This window comes from Tenrec ecaudatus, chromosome 10 (assembly GCF_050624435.1).
Source record: "Tenrec ecaudatus isolate mTenEca1 chromosome 10, mTenEca1.hap1, whole genome shotgun sequence".
NCBI classification, from domain to species: domain Eukaryota; kingdom Metazoa; phylum Chordata; class Mammalia; order Afrosoricida; family Tenrecidae; genus Tenrec; species Tenrec ecaudatus.
The window spans coordinates 73,497,853-73,511,285 of record NC_134539.1 but is presented as its reverse complement, the minus strand read 5'-3'; the positions used below and the strand labels follow the sequence as shown (position 1 = coordinate 73,511,285).

Below are 13,433 nucleotides of genomic sequence, written 5' to 3'. Positions count from 1 at the left end.
TGGGCCCCGGGCGCCGGCCGTGGGCGCGGCGGCGGCGGCGGCTCGAAGGCGGCGGCGCGCGCGCGGGTGCGGGTGCGAGGAGGGTGCGGCCGGGGGCCGGCCGGAGGCGGACCCGCAGGGCGGCAGGTGGGTGCGGCCGCGGGAGCCCGGGCGGCGGCGGCGAGTCCTGGGCTGTGCGCATTTCCTTCCCGGCCCTCGGCCTCGCCGCGCGCCCGCCCGCCCGCGGCGCCCAGTGCGCGGCGCCCGCGCCTCGGCTCCGCTCCGCGTCCCTCCCCTCCCCGCCGCGGCCGCGGGCCGCGCCCGCCCGTCCATGTCCCTGCCCGTGGTGCTCCCGGGCTCCTGCTGCCCCGTGGCCGGGCTTTCCGGCGGACCGCAGGCCGGGGGCCCTGGCACCGCGGCCGCCGCCGCCCAGGACCCGCCGCTGCCCCCGCTGCGGCCGCGCTGGCCCCGGGCCTCGCTGCCGCCCCCGGCGCGGCCTCGCTGCGCGGCGGCCGCCGGGGTGCTGCCCGCGCCGCCCGCGCTGACCTCCCGCCGGGCCGCCGCCGCCGCCGCCGCCGCCCCGGGCTCGGCGCTGCTGCCCGCGCGCCCGCTGCTGTCGCTCGGGCTGCTGCAGCTGATCCTGGGCTGCTGCATGGTGGCGCTGAGCTTCGGGGCGCTGTCGCTGAGCAGCTCCCCGCAGGTGAAGAACTCCTGCCCGTTCTGGGCCGGCTCCTCGGTGAGTGCCGCGCCCCGCGCCGCGCTGCAGGGCCCTGCCCGGGCCGTGGGCGCAAACCCCGGGGCCCGCCGAAGTTTGGGCAAAAGACCCAGGCGGCCCGGGCAGCCGAGTTCAGGGGCGACGGGGGTGTCGTTCCTCGCAAGCCAACCCCAGGTCGCCAGCACTTTGGGAACGCGGGGGTGGGGCGGCGGCAGGAAAGAGGGGGGGAAGAGGGAAACTTCTTTTCACGAACTGACCGCCCCCGGCCTGGAGGGCCGGGGCTGCCACCCGTGATGTCCGCCGGGGTTCCAGCAGTGCCCGGCACACTGGGGCCGGTGTGTGGGGTGGGTGAGCCCGGTGGGTGAGTGGACAGGTGTTGGGGGGCCTGTGTGTCTTTCCTAGTTGTCCTGTGTCTGTGGGGGGCGATGCTGACTCCGAGGGCCTGCAGCCCTGAGTTGAACTGCCCCCTGGGGGGTGGCCTGGACTGTAGTCTTTGCACCAGCGGATCGCCAGGCCGTTTCTCCTAGGAGGGCGCTGGTGAGTTGGACCCCCGCTCCCCATCGCTGTTTCCCAGCGAGCGCTTTAGCCACTGTGCCATCAGGACGCCTTTCTTTTTTAATTAGTCCCGCACTTCGATGGGAAATGTGTCTGAGACAGGATAGCTCGCAGTTCCGGAGGTAATAAGGGGGTGTGGGTGAGTGAGCGAGCGATGGTACCTGGTGATTAAGGCTGTGCTTGCCCCCCCCCCCCCGTGGGGTTCCTGGAGCCACGCAGGCTGCAGTGCAGGGCTTAATTCTGGGGAACCGAATCTGTCATTATGGACCAGAGCTCCCAGGCCCAGGACACAGGCCCTCCCCCTCCTGCTGGGAAGGCTGCTCTGGAGACCCAAGGGGGCCTTCTAGAATAACCCTGCTCCCCCCCACCCTAATTAGCTCTTCCAGAAGTAAATGCACTTAGAGGGCTCTTCCCAAAGCTACTGCCCTGCCGGCACCTTCTGGGGCCACTCACTGGGACCTCCCAACAATTTCACAACTCCCAAGACATCCAGAGCCCTTAGGGTTGTAAACAGGTCTTGGGAGGGTGATGATGATAGATGAGTATTGGAAGTAAATGACCTTTTTACGAACTAACTAAATCAAGAGGGCTGGTGAAGTCCACTTAGGTTTTGTTTTGTTTTTTTTAGTAACTAGGGTCTGTACTGAATACATGTTCCGAACTCAGCACAGATATTCTTTTGCAGTTTCACACAGATCCAGAGTCAGGACCGAATTTTAAGAATCTTGGGAGAGTTCATTTGAGCCCCAATCATTGTGTGAATAAGCACAGTAAGAGCATGAGCTTCTTCCAGCCCGCCCTGACGGTTTCTCTTTAATGATTGTCCATCTGCTGTTCTTTGAAGGGCTCCCATGCTGACCGCCCTCTGTCCTGTGCTATCCTGACTCATAGGTAGCACCCCAAGATCACAATTGGGGCCCATGTAAGCAGGACCCCACCCCCATCTTCCATGCTCTCAGGCTCTGCCAATTCCTTCTGCGCGTCCTTGTTAATTCGAGGTGGCAGGCTCCTCTAGGCGGGCTGGGAATTAGATCCTTTCTGCTCCCCTTGCCAGCCTAAATCCAGCCGCACGGATCATGCTTTTCATTTCTCCAAATACCAGGCACCAGGGACGAACCTGGCGCACTGTTTTAGGTGTTTGCTCTTTGTCACAACATCAGCGATTATCTTCTCTGAGGTAGCCATTTCAGGATTATTCAAAACCATCTCTCCCCCTTCTAAAAGGAAAACACAAAATCAGTCTATCCCTTAGCTGTGACTCCAGCCAAAGTTATATTTATTAAAGTACTTTTTAAAAGCAGCAGATGAAGATCATTCCCTGGGCCCTGCTGGCAGACTGCATCCTTATCTCCCATTTAGTGGTGATGCTCAAGCCGAGCCCACAGCACTGGTGATTTGGGACTGACAATCCTATCCTATGAGATAGTTCTCCCTAAACCAGCCCCCACCCTCCCCCACTTTCCCGAAATAGCTGTTTGGAGTCCCAAAGTGGTGCAAACAGCTGAAAGGTTAGTGGTGCAAACTCACTCAGAAACCCCTAGGAAGAAAGACCTGGCGATCCCTTCCAAGGGTCACAGCCATGAAAACCTTTTGGAGCACCCTGTGGTGAGGGAATGGGCTTTCTAGAAACAGATTGAACAGTTGTTATAATGATTGTGTGTGTGTCCTGTTTGATAGGCTGACCTAAGAATTTTCAGATTGATAACATAATAGATACCGTATCTGTAGAACAACTAAAATCAATTTCACTGGGAGGCAACAGGCAAGTTGACTGTCTTGGTGTTTTAGTGGGCGGGGGTGGGATGGGGAGGATAGCTTACCAGTAGCACATGTTTTGATTTTATATATGTGAGAGAGTTGGATTTTTTATAATAAAACTGTATTTGGGATACTTTTAATTTATACCAAAAATGGTACAACGGATCCTCTCCCCACCCCTCCCCCAGCTTTCACAATTGTTCGCCTGTACCCCTAGCCTCGCTGAGCGTTCTGGTACATTCTAGAATTTTGGGTGTTCCAAGCAGGTTAGGAATTAGATCTTTCATGCTGACTAGCCCAGTGGTCAGATTAATCATTTCTCGAATTCTTTTGAAGCACGTCTCAGACATCGCATCATGTCATCTGTCACCACTTCAACAGGTGTATCCTTTTAGAATGGAAATATAATTGCATAGAGAGACTGCACACAGGAATGCCCGTCCTTCAACTTTCCACATTATAGAGTATGACAGTTTTAACTCCTGACACATGGAGAAGGAAGAGTATAACCCCCCACTTACCTATCACCCGGTTTTCAGAGTTCTCAACACCTCACCACTCTGTGCCCACTTCCCTTCTTACCAGCCGGTGGGCTATTTTAAGGCGAGTCCCGGGCATTATAGTTTCATTCATTGCACAGTTTGGTGTGTGTTTCTATACTGAAAAGCATTCAGGAGCACTTGGAATGACCCTCCATGAGTCTCCAGGTAGCCCAATGGCTAGTCACTCACCTCCTAGCTGGAAGGTTGGTGGTTCCAGCCCACTCAGAGGCCTCTCAGGAGACAGATCTGGTGGTCTGCTTCGGAGAAGCCATACAGAGTAGTTCTCCACCAGGTGTCGGAACGGGCTCAACGGCAACCAGCACCCCAATCACGCTCATAACTGGACGGTTATATAGGCAACCAAAGGTGGTTTTTATGCAAAGGCTTTGAGAAATCACGACTCCCCAACTCTGTGCAACCATTGATGGATCTTCTTTCTGACTCTGTAAACCAACCAAGCCAAACCAAACCAGAAGACACCAAACAAACTAAACCAAAGCAGAACAAACCAAACCAAGACAGAACTCCACCACCAAATCCACTGTCTTTGAGTCCATCCTGACTCATAACGATCCAATAGAGGGTTTCCAAGGCTCCCTCAAAGCAGCTTGTGGATTTGAACCAACGACCTGGCGATTAACAGGCGAATAGTCACCATCACCACGGGATTTGTCTGTGCTGGATTATTTCATATACACAGAATCATACAATATGTGGTTCCTCCTGACTGGCTTCTTTCCCTTAGCATGATATTCTCATGGTTCACGTATGCTGTAGTCATGTGAGAGTTTCCCATTGCTGTGTATTGCTGAGTAATATCCCTCTGCCTGGAGATGCCACATTTTATTTATCCACTTGCAACTTTGATGGGCATATGAAAGTAGGTAGCTGAGTGGAAGTGCCAACTGAAGTCTAAGGTTACTTCCAACCCACATAGGCACACAGGAGAGCTGTCCTCCTGTTTCCCTCTGTGAGTGACTGCCTTGAGCAGAGCCTGATGTGTCGGCTACATGTGAGGACCTTCTCCCGGCTTCAGTAAAACACTTATTTGCGTGTGCATTTGACACAAAAATACATGTTCAAGGGCTAGATACACTTGGCTCTCCATAGGCAAAGGTTCGCATCCTTTGATTCAGCTAACAGTGGCCTAACAATATTCTGGAAAAAACATTCCAGAAAGTGAAACTTGAACTTGCCTCATTCCTTGTGCTCTGGTTGAGGCACGGGGATGTAGCCTCTCCCGTCACTTCCCAGATTCTCACGCTCGCCAGTGCTTGTCCATGGAGCATCAATCGCCTCGCTTAGCTACTTGTGCTGTGTGCACCCTTTGTGTGGGGACAAAGTCCTAAAAAGTAATCAAGTGGTCAAAGCCATTTGTCAGAGGCAACGAGGGGGCACAAAGTGCTTTACGCAGCATTTCCATTGCATTAGGTGCCACAGTCCTGGGGTGTATGCAGCGGGTTGCTTGTTGGGCTGCGAGCTGCAAGGTTAGCAGTTCGAAATGGTCAGCTGCTCAGATAGCGGAAGATGAGGCTTTCTGCTCCCATAAAGATGTACCGTCTCGGAAACCTACAGCGGCAGTTCTACTCTTAGGATCGACTTGATGGCAGTGAGTCTTTATGTTTTCATTTTTTGAGAGATGATTTAAAGTAGATACATGCAAATGCTATGTGATTTTCTATAAGGGACTCGAGCATTTGCAGATTTTGGGTATCCAAGGGAGTCTTGGGACCAGTGCCCCAGGGATATGGAGGGCCGACTGTGTGCTCATTTGCAGGGACCAGTTCTTAAACGTGGTCTTTTCCTGGTGACCTTTCCTTACACCTGTAAGTGTTCTCCCTCTGAGCTGAAGGCTGGGACTTCCTTCAAAGGGACAATTCCTTAAGAATGAACAAATTCTGTAAGCGACCTTTTCCCATGCTCTACCTAATGTCACACTTGCAGGGAGAGCTTACCATGCTCTCTTAGGGTCACTGTGAGTCAGAATTGACTTACTGGCCGTAACTTTTCTTAAACAGTTTTTTTTTGGTGGCATATAATTCACACAGCATACAATTCTGTAGTGCAAGCTGACTAAAACGAGTTATAGAATCACAGTAAATGTTCCATTTTAGAACATTTCCTTCTTTCTTGTACGTACTGTTACCAGTTCCCCACTTCCCCTCAACATCCTCTGCCGTACCCCCAGACCATCAGTGCAGCCACTGTCTCTATAGCCCTACCCATCCTGGATTGCATATACAGAATGCAGTGGGGGTGGGGGGACCCCAAACAAACAAACAAAAGAACCACGCACTCTGCACGACGCAAGACTAGTCACATCCCTAGTGCGTCGTCAGAGGGAATTACCCTGAGGCTTGGTGCAAGTGTGGACCGTCAATGGGTTTGGTCTTCCATTGTCCAAAATGCATGGATATAGCCTTCGGCAAACCAGGTGTTCACAATTTAAACTCCGATGCCATTCCCTCCTTCGGGTTTGGATTTGATTATTTACAATCCTTGGATCACACAGGCTGGTATGCTTTTTCTGTGTGGGCTTGGTTGAGACATCACTTAAATAGTTGAAGACAAAACGCTAAGACCCCAGATGGTATTCTTTCCGATCACCAGGCACCATCTAGCTTCTTCGCCACGCCTTGCCATAGCACCCGTATCTTCATGCTTCCTGTTCTCCTTGGCTAGAAATGCAAGGTCTTATTAGACTTACAGTTGTGAAGCTAAGAGATTCCCAAACCAGACCAAACTCACAGTTATTGAGTAGATTCCAACTGATAGGGTGGCCGCTATGAGCTAAGGTTAAAACTCTAAACTGGCTACCATTGAGTTGATTCCAGCCCTGGCTGACTCTAGATTGCGGAGTAAAATGCCCCTGTGGGTTTCCAGGGCTGGAGTTTAATGATGAGTGAGTGGCAGGGAGAATCTGAATGCTAATGTTCAGACTATACCATCTTGACGCTTTAGAGATGCAAAGAGTAATGTAAATGGGACTCCATTGGGATGTGGGGTGGGGTCCCCTGCTCTAGACTGCAGGAAAGAGAAGAGCACTACACTGGTGAATCTCTCCTCCTCCCAAGCACAAACGCCTGCCTTGAGGACAAGCCTCCAGGAGGTATGGCAGGCCAGGGGTGGGGGAGCTGCTACCTCTGGCAGCCCTTGTATGCATGTATAGATCTTCACGCTTTCCTGCTTCCAGATAGAGTTCTGAACTCACGGCCCTCCCCTCCCCGTGAGCTCACAGGTCCTTTGACAGGATCCTAATTCTTTATAAAGAGACAGATGTTAGTGGACCTTCGGGTTAACCTGTTTTAAGAACAGCAATGGCTAAGCATAAAAGGCCTTGTGGTCCCGGAGAAACAAACACAAGTCCTGACCAGCGAATTAACAGTGAACGGTAACAGTTAAACGCTGCTTTCAAATGGAAAGGGGAATTGTAAATTTAATTGGGGATGGATGTTGTGGTTTTATTTGGGCCTTCCCATGACAGCAGAGTCACCAGAATTAGCCGTGGAAACTGTGTTTTAGTCAATCAGAACCAAACTCATCAATGCCCTGTTTTTTCAGACACGTGGCCAGTACATATCTAATGGGGTAGAACTGCTCATAGGTTGTCTTAAAAAAAATCATTTTATTGGGGGCTCATACAACTCTTATCACTATCCATACATCCATCGTGTCAAGAGCATCTGTATATTTGTTGCCATCGATATTCTCAAAACATTTGCCTTCCATTTGAGCCCTTAATATCAGCTGCTTGTTTTCCCCCTCCCTCCCCACTCCCCCGGTTGTTGTTTTTTTAAACCATAATTTTTATAGGCGCTCTGGTGACATAGTGGTTACGCATTGGGTTAGAAACCATGAGACACTCCGAGGGAGAGAGACGGGGCCGTCTCAGAAATCCACAGGGCTCTTCTACTCTGTTCTACAGGATCGACTCAGTTTATCGTGCTGGAAGCAGAATACCAGGCATTTCTTCCGTAGCTGCTGAGTAGGTGCGAACCACCACCTCTTTAGATGATTGGCAAGTGCCAATTGTGCGTGCCATCCAGGGACCTGTGGGCCTCCGTTTTATTTTTAATTATTTATTTAGAAAATAGTTTTATTGGCATATACCTCACATATCGTGCACTGTAACCGTTCGGTGTAGTGAGGCGAGTTGTGAAATCATCGCCACAATCCATTTCAGAACACTTCCTTCTCGTCCTCCTTGTGGTGAGCTGCCAGTGCCCAGCCCGCCCCCCCCCCCAGGCCTCCAGATCATTATTCTTCCACTTACCGCCTCTTTAGATCTACCTGTCCTGGACTGGATATCCAGAAAACCGTACAAATCACACACAGGAAGCCAACAAGTGACAACAACCATAACCACAGAAAATGACAGACTAGACAAAACAGAGAAAAACCTCAATGAAAAAGAAAGAAAGAAAACATTAAAGCAGAAGTTCTCAGCCTGTGGGATGCAACCCCTTTGGGGGTCGAACGACCTTCTCACAGGGGCTGCCTAAGACCATCGGAAAGCACATATTTCCGATGGTGGGGTCCCCACCACATGAGGACCTACATGAGAGGGTCGCGGCCTGAGGAAGGTTGAGAACCGCTGCTCTAAAGAGTGAAACTGAGAAATGGGCCCAAAGGGAGATCAAGTGATAAGGCATTGCGCTTCAGCCTGGGGACCGACCGACATCTGCCCCCGTGGACTTGCTGATGCTCTGCAGTGCACACCCCCGGACTATGGTCAGAGGGGATTCACCGGAGGCTTCATCGGTGGTTTAGGTACCACCGACCTGGGTAAGGCGCAAACCTGTCAGAGAAGGAGATCTCAAATACTTTCTGCTGACAGAGAGCTGGACGATGGGAAGACTGCACCTGCCCGGGATGGGACAGAAAAATAAGGTAGCACTAGCAAGTTCTGCAGATTTCACTCTCAATGTATATATATGGATACATATGTGTATATGCGCTCGCTCTCTCTCGCAGAGATTGCATTTGTAAAAACTATTTTCGGATTTGAGCCAACTGTGTTGAGCAAATCTGGCGGCACCATTTTCCCAGCAGCATGCGTTTGAGGCTCCGAGTTGCATTTCGGCCATTCTCACAATATTTCAAAATTTTTCATAGCTCTGTTGCACACTTCATAGATCATCCAAAAAAAACCAAACCCACTGCCGCGGAGCCGATGCAAACTCAGATTCTTCAGGACAGAGTAGAACGGCCGCTTTGTGTTTTAGGATCTGTACATAAATGTAGCCTTCCTCTTGTGGCGTGGCTGTTCGGTTGGAACTGCTGACGGTGACCAACATGTACCATGTAGCTCACTATGGTACTAGAGCTACTTTAAAATAAAAAAAGTTTTATTCCCATATAATTCACATATCATACAATTCAATCATAGTAAAAGAGTTATACAATCATCACTATAATCAGTTCTATAACATTTTCTTCCTTCTTGCGATCATTGTTATTAGCTCCCATTTCTCCCAACCTCCTCTGCCAGCCCTCAAGAGACCATTCAGTTGATGGCTATATATATCCTGGATTTCATATACACAACAACAATAACCAAGCAAAACAGAGAAAACCCTCACTTGAAAGAAAGCAGGAAGTATTAAAAACCAGAACAAATTTAAAACGGGTCAAAAGGGAGATCCAATGTTATAGTGTTAGATATTAACTGCACCTGTAACAATCCGTTCCCATTGCACTCTGCATGAGAGCAGGCCTATTCCCTGAACTCCAAACTCACTGCCAGCACGTCACTTCGGACTCAGTGACCCAGGAGGACAGGGTAGAATTGCCTCTGTGAATTCCTGAGACTGTAACTCCTCATAGGAATAAAAAACCTAGTTTTGCTCCCAAGGAGTTGACTGGTGGTTTTGAACTGCTGACCTTGCAGTTAACAGCCCATTGAGTAACCACTATGCCACCAGGGATCCTTTATAGGCTATAGTATAGTTTACTTATAACTTTTATGTGTTGAGAAGCCAAAAATTTTGTGCGGCTCATTTTATTGTGATAGCTGCTTTATTGTGGTGGTCTGGAAGTGAACCTTTAATTTCTCTGAGATATTCCTGTATGTGAGCACCTATCTGTATGGTAGTGTCACATTCATGATCCCTAAAGAACATTTCAAAGTCTCTCCTGATGTAGCATGTTGTCAATAATGGGAAAATATCCATGTGCCCAGAAGGAAGTCTCCCTAATACAATGATTTAAATTTACGATGCCAAAGATGAAGAAAGCAATGGAAAATGAACAACAAATAATCAAACAACTTCTTCAGTCTGAAACTTGTAATCAGGATGCATTGGTAATTACTGATGATTTTGATGGAAAGTTGGAAATAAAGAGGAATCAGTAGTTGGGAAATATGGCATTGGGAAGAGAAAAGACATTGGCGAGTGTGCAATATGTTTTCATAAAACGGATTACTTGTTCATTGCAAGCACGTATCATGACTAAACACACGCACCTCACTGGAGAGAAAGCAGGGATCACATCGGTGACATCTGTAGGAAGGGTGCGACTCCATATAATGAATCAGAACAAAGTTAGGGAGCGACTGTAGAACTAACCATCAATTGCTCAGATGAAAGTCAAGTTGAAGCTGAAGAAAGTGAAATCAAGTCCAAGAAGACCACAGTATGACCTTGAGTGTACCCTGCTTGAATTTAGAGACAATCTCAAGAATAGATTTGACACTTGGGGCACTGACAATCAAGGACCAGATGACGTCTGGACATCATACACGAAGAAAACGAAGGTAGTAAAAGAGACAGGGAAGAAGAAGACACACGATCAAAGTAGATGTCAGAAGAGCCTGAAATGTTCTCTGGAATGTAGCGCAGCTAAAGTGAATGGAAGAAGTGTTGGCTTAAAAGAGGCGAACAGAAGATTGCAAGAGGAAGCTCGAGAAGACAAAGGGTTATAATGTGATGGGTAAAGGTGTGGCCCTGACTATCGAAGAGGGAGAGCACCCTGGAGATTTCTCAAGCATAACGAACTGAAGAAATATTTCAAGTCCCAAGTTTCAAGACCGGAGGACTCCATGGTCGAGATATTGGACAGTGTAGCATCAAGGTGAGATGGAAGGAATACAAAAATAATTGGTCAATTGTTCAATTTAACCATTTCAAGTGGGAGCAGTTGGTCAATGATACAGAAGGGAGAACTTCCCAAGTGGTACTAAGGGCAGTGGCAAACGCCACTGGGATGTTTCAACAAATGGATGCGAGGGTGGAAATGCTTGTCTATGCCAGCAAAGTTGGCAGACAGCTATTGGGGCAATTGACTGGAAGAGATCCATCATTGTGCCCATTCCAATAAAAGTTAGCCCACAGAATGTGGACCTTATCAAACAAGATCATTGATATCGCATACAAGTCAAGTTTTGCTGAAGGTAGTTGTAAAATGCTTGCATCAGTGCATCTAGGGGAAATTGTTAGGGATCTGAGTCAGCTTCCGAAGAAGGTGTGGAGCAAGGAACATCGCTGGTGATGTCAGATGGATCTTTGCTGAAAGCAGAGACCACCACGAAGATATTCATCAGCTGTGCAGAGGCACTGACTGCATGGATCATAAGAAATTGTGGATAACATTATGGATAACATGAGAATTCCAGAATGTTTCATCGTACCCGTGTGGAACTTGTACAAAAGGCAGTTGTTTGAAGGCAACAAAGAGATATGACCTGGTTTAAAATCAGCATCAGTATGTGTCAAGGTTGTATTCTTTCAGCATACTTAGGAAACTGGACTCGATGCAGAACAACTTCACATTAGTATTGGATGAAGGCTTATTAACAATCTTCAGTCAATATATAACACAAGTTTGTTCCTTAAAATCTAAGAGGACTCGAAGAACCTGCTTCAGTATGGCTTGTAGCATAATAGAAATCAAACAAAAATCCTCACACCCGGAGTGATCGACAACATCATGAGAAATAGAGAAAAGGTGGAAATCGCCGAGGGTTTAATTTTGCTTGGATTCACAATCAATGTCCATGGAAGCAACAGTCAGAAATCAAACTGCATACTATGCTGGGTAAATGGACCGCACCCGATCTCTTTACAGTGTTTCAGAGCAAAGGTGTCACTTTGAATGCTCATGTTCATTTGCCATATGAGAAATACAAATGAACTAACAATGAGCTACTACCTCACACACTCTCAGCCAAATTAAGCAAAAGACAGAAACTAGTAAGTGCTGGCGAGGGTGTGGCGAGATTGGACCGCCCATGCACTGCTGGTGAGATCGCAGGATTATATAACCACTGTGGGAGACTGTATGGCGCTCCCTTCAGCCAGTGCAAACACAAATTCCCTATGCTGTAGTCATCGCTCTACTTGGTAGAGCCTCGAAATAAAGCAAGAACAAATTGAAAACTAGAACGATCGCAGCCTTAAAACCCCTCTAGATTCCTTTCCCATTAGACCGGAACACTGGTCTGAGTGGTTAGAGAAGGAGGCACAAACAAACGGTTTCCTGCTGAGTACTGTGGTGCACTTGACTCCAGGCACAGCGTTTTCACTCACCGCAGATGCACGGGAGAGCGGAACAAGGAGCGAAGAAGGGAGACGGGAGAAGAATGGATGCATCTCAATCAATCCAAGTTCCCAGGACTGCCAGAAAATCGAGCGCTTCTGTCTTGGAAGAACGACAGCCAGAATGCACCTTGGGAGAAAGAATTTGGCCATGTTCTCCGGAGGGACCTGTCCCTGGAGAAGGGCATCATGTGTGATAACATAGGGTCAATGAGAAAGAGGAAGACGTCAAGGGCACAGATGGACCCAGTGACTTCAGTAATTACGGCCTCAAACGGGACTGTGATTTTGAGGCGAGGACAGTGGTTAGCTCTGTGGGGGGCAGGGTCCCTATGAGTCAGTCTCAGGACCCCTTCACAACAACCATGCTCTTTCTGGAAGCTCCTCCCCTGGAGCAGCGAGTGGGTTTGAACCGCTGACCTTTCAATTAGTAGGAAAGCACTTAGCCACTGAGTCACCAAAGAATATGGGGCATTAGAATGATGTTTTGATCATAATGTGTTTTTTTTAATTGGCCAATTAAGGCCCATTAAGCATTTATGTCGGTAACAATGATTCTTCCTGCATGGTGTATCTCAGTCCTTTTTATTTTATTTTTTTGTAATATCAGAAAAACAAAGGATTTTGTTCTTCCTGGAAGTTACAAGGCATGCATCACCAAGTGAGTGAAAATCAAAATTGCAAGCACATCTCATTACAATAATACAGAGATAATAAATAGAAAATAGGTCATTGCCTCTCAGCTCAGGGAGGGCAAGTTGTGTCTTGGGCTGGGTGGAAAGAATGCTGATGGAGTTGCTCTTTGCTACTGTGGTTACTTAAAAAAAAGGTACTAGAAATATGTCTGGGCTCACGTGATCATCTCTGAGCAACTAGATCTGTTTCTGCTCTCCATTCATCCATGCACTGATTCTATTTTTCAAAATTGTTTTCCTGTGAGATGGGTGAAGGTTTACAGAGTTCATCGTTGGGCATTCGACAATCCATACGCATTTGGTTTCAATTCATCCATTGCGATCCCCTCCATGGGCCATCTTGTCGCCCACTTCCTTCCTCCATAGGATTTCAGTTTCCATTCCTCCTGCCTCCTTCGTCTTCTGAACTTTGTTCTTGGGTCAATGTTACCCTTTTAATGGTTGTTATTCTAAGGTGTGCTTACCACACGGTTGCTGCTGTTTCTCTTACTGATCTGTCTTGCTTGGCTGAAAATTGCCTCACGGGCTTGAGTTCAGTCCCCGACCCACAGGGTGACTGATGGTCATTGTACTGGGGCGCCCACTAGTCTCTTTATGACCAGAAAGCTGGTCTCTTTTATAAATGTGAGTTCTCTCTTCTACAGCTTCTCCC

The 13,433-nt window shown here is 48.6% G+C and overlaps 1 protein-coding gene across 1 annotated transcript in view; it reads left to right on the top strand.

Moving 5' to 3' along the window:
* Positions 1–310: 310 nt before the first annotated feature.
* The window catches only part of ENTREP1 (endosomal transmembrane epsin interactor 1), a 101,908-nt gene continuing 88,785 nt past the window's right edge, over positions 311–13,433 (top strand). Inside the window, exon 1 of the mRNA XM_075559076.1 lies at positions 311–715. Coding sequence (XP_075415191.1) covers positions 311–715 — 405 coding nt within the window. The remainder of the gene's footprint in view (positions 716–13,433) is intronic.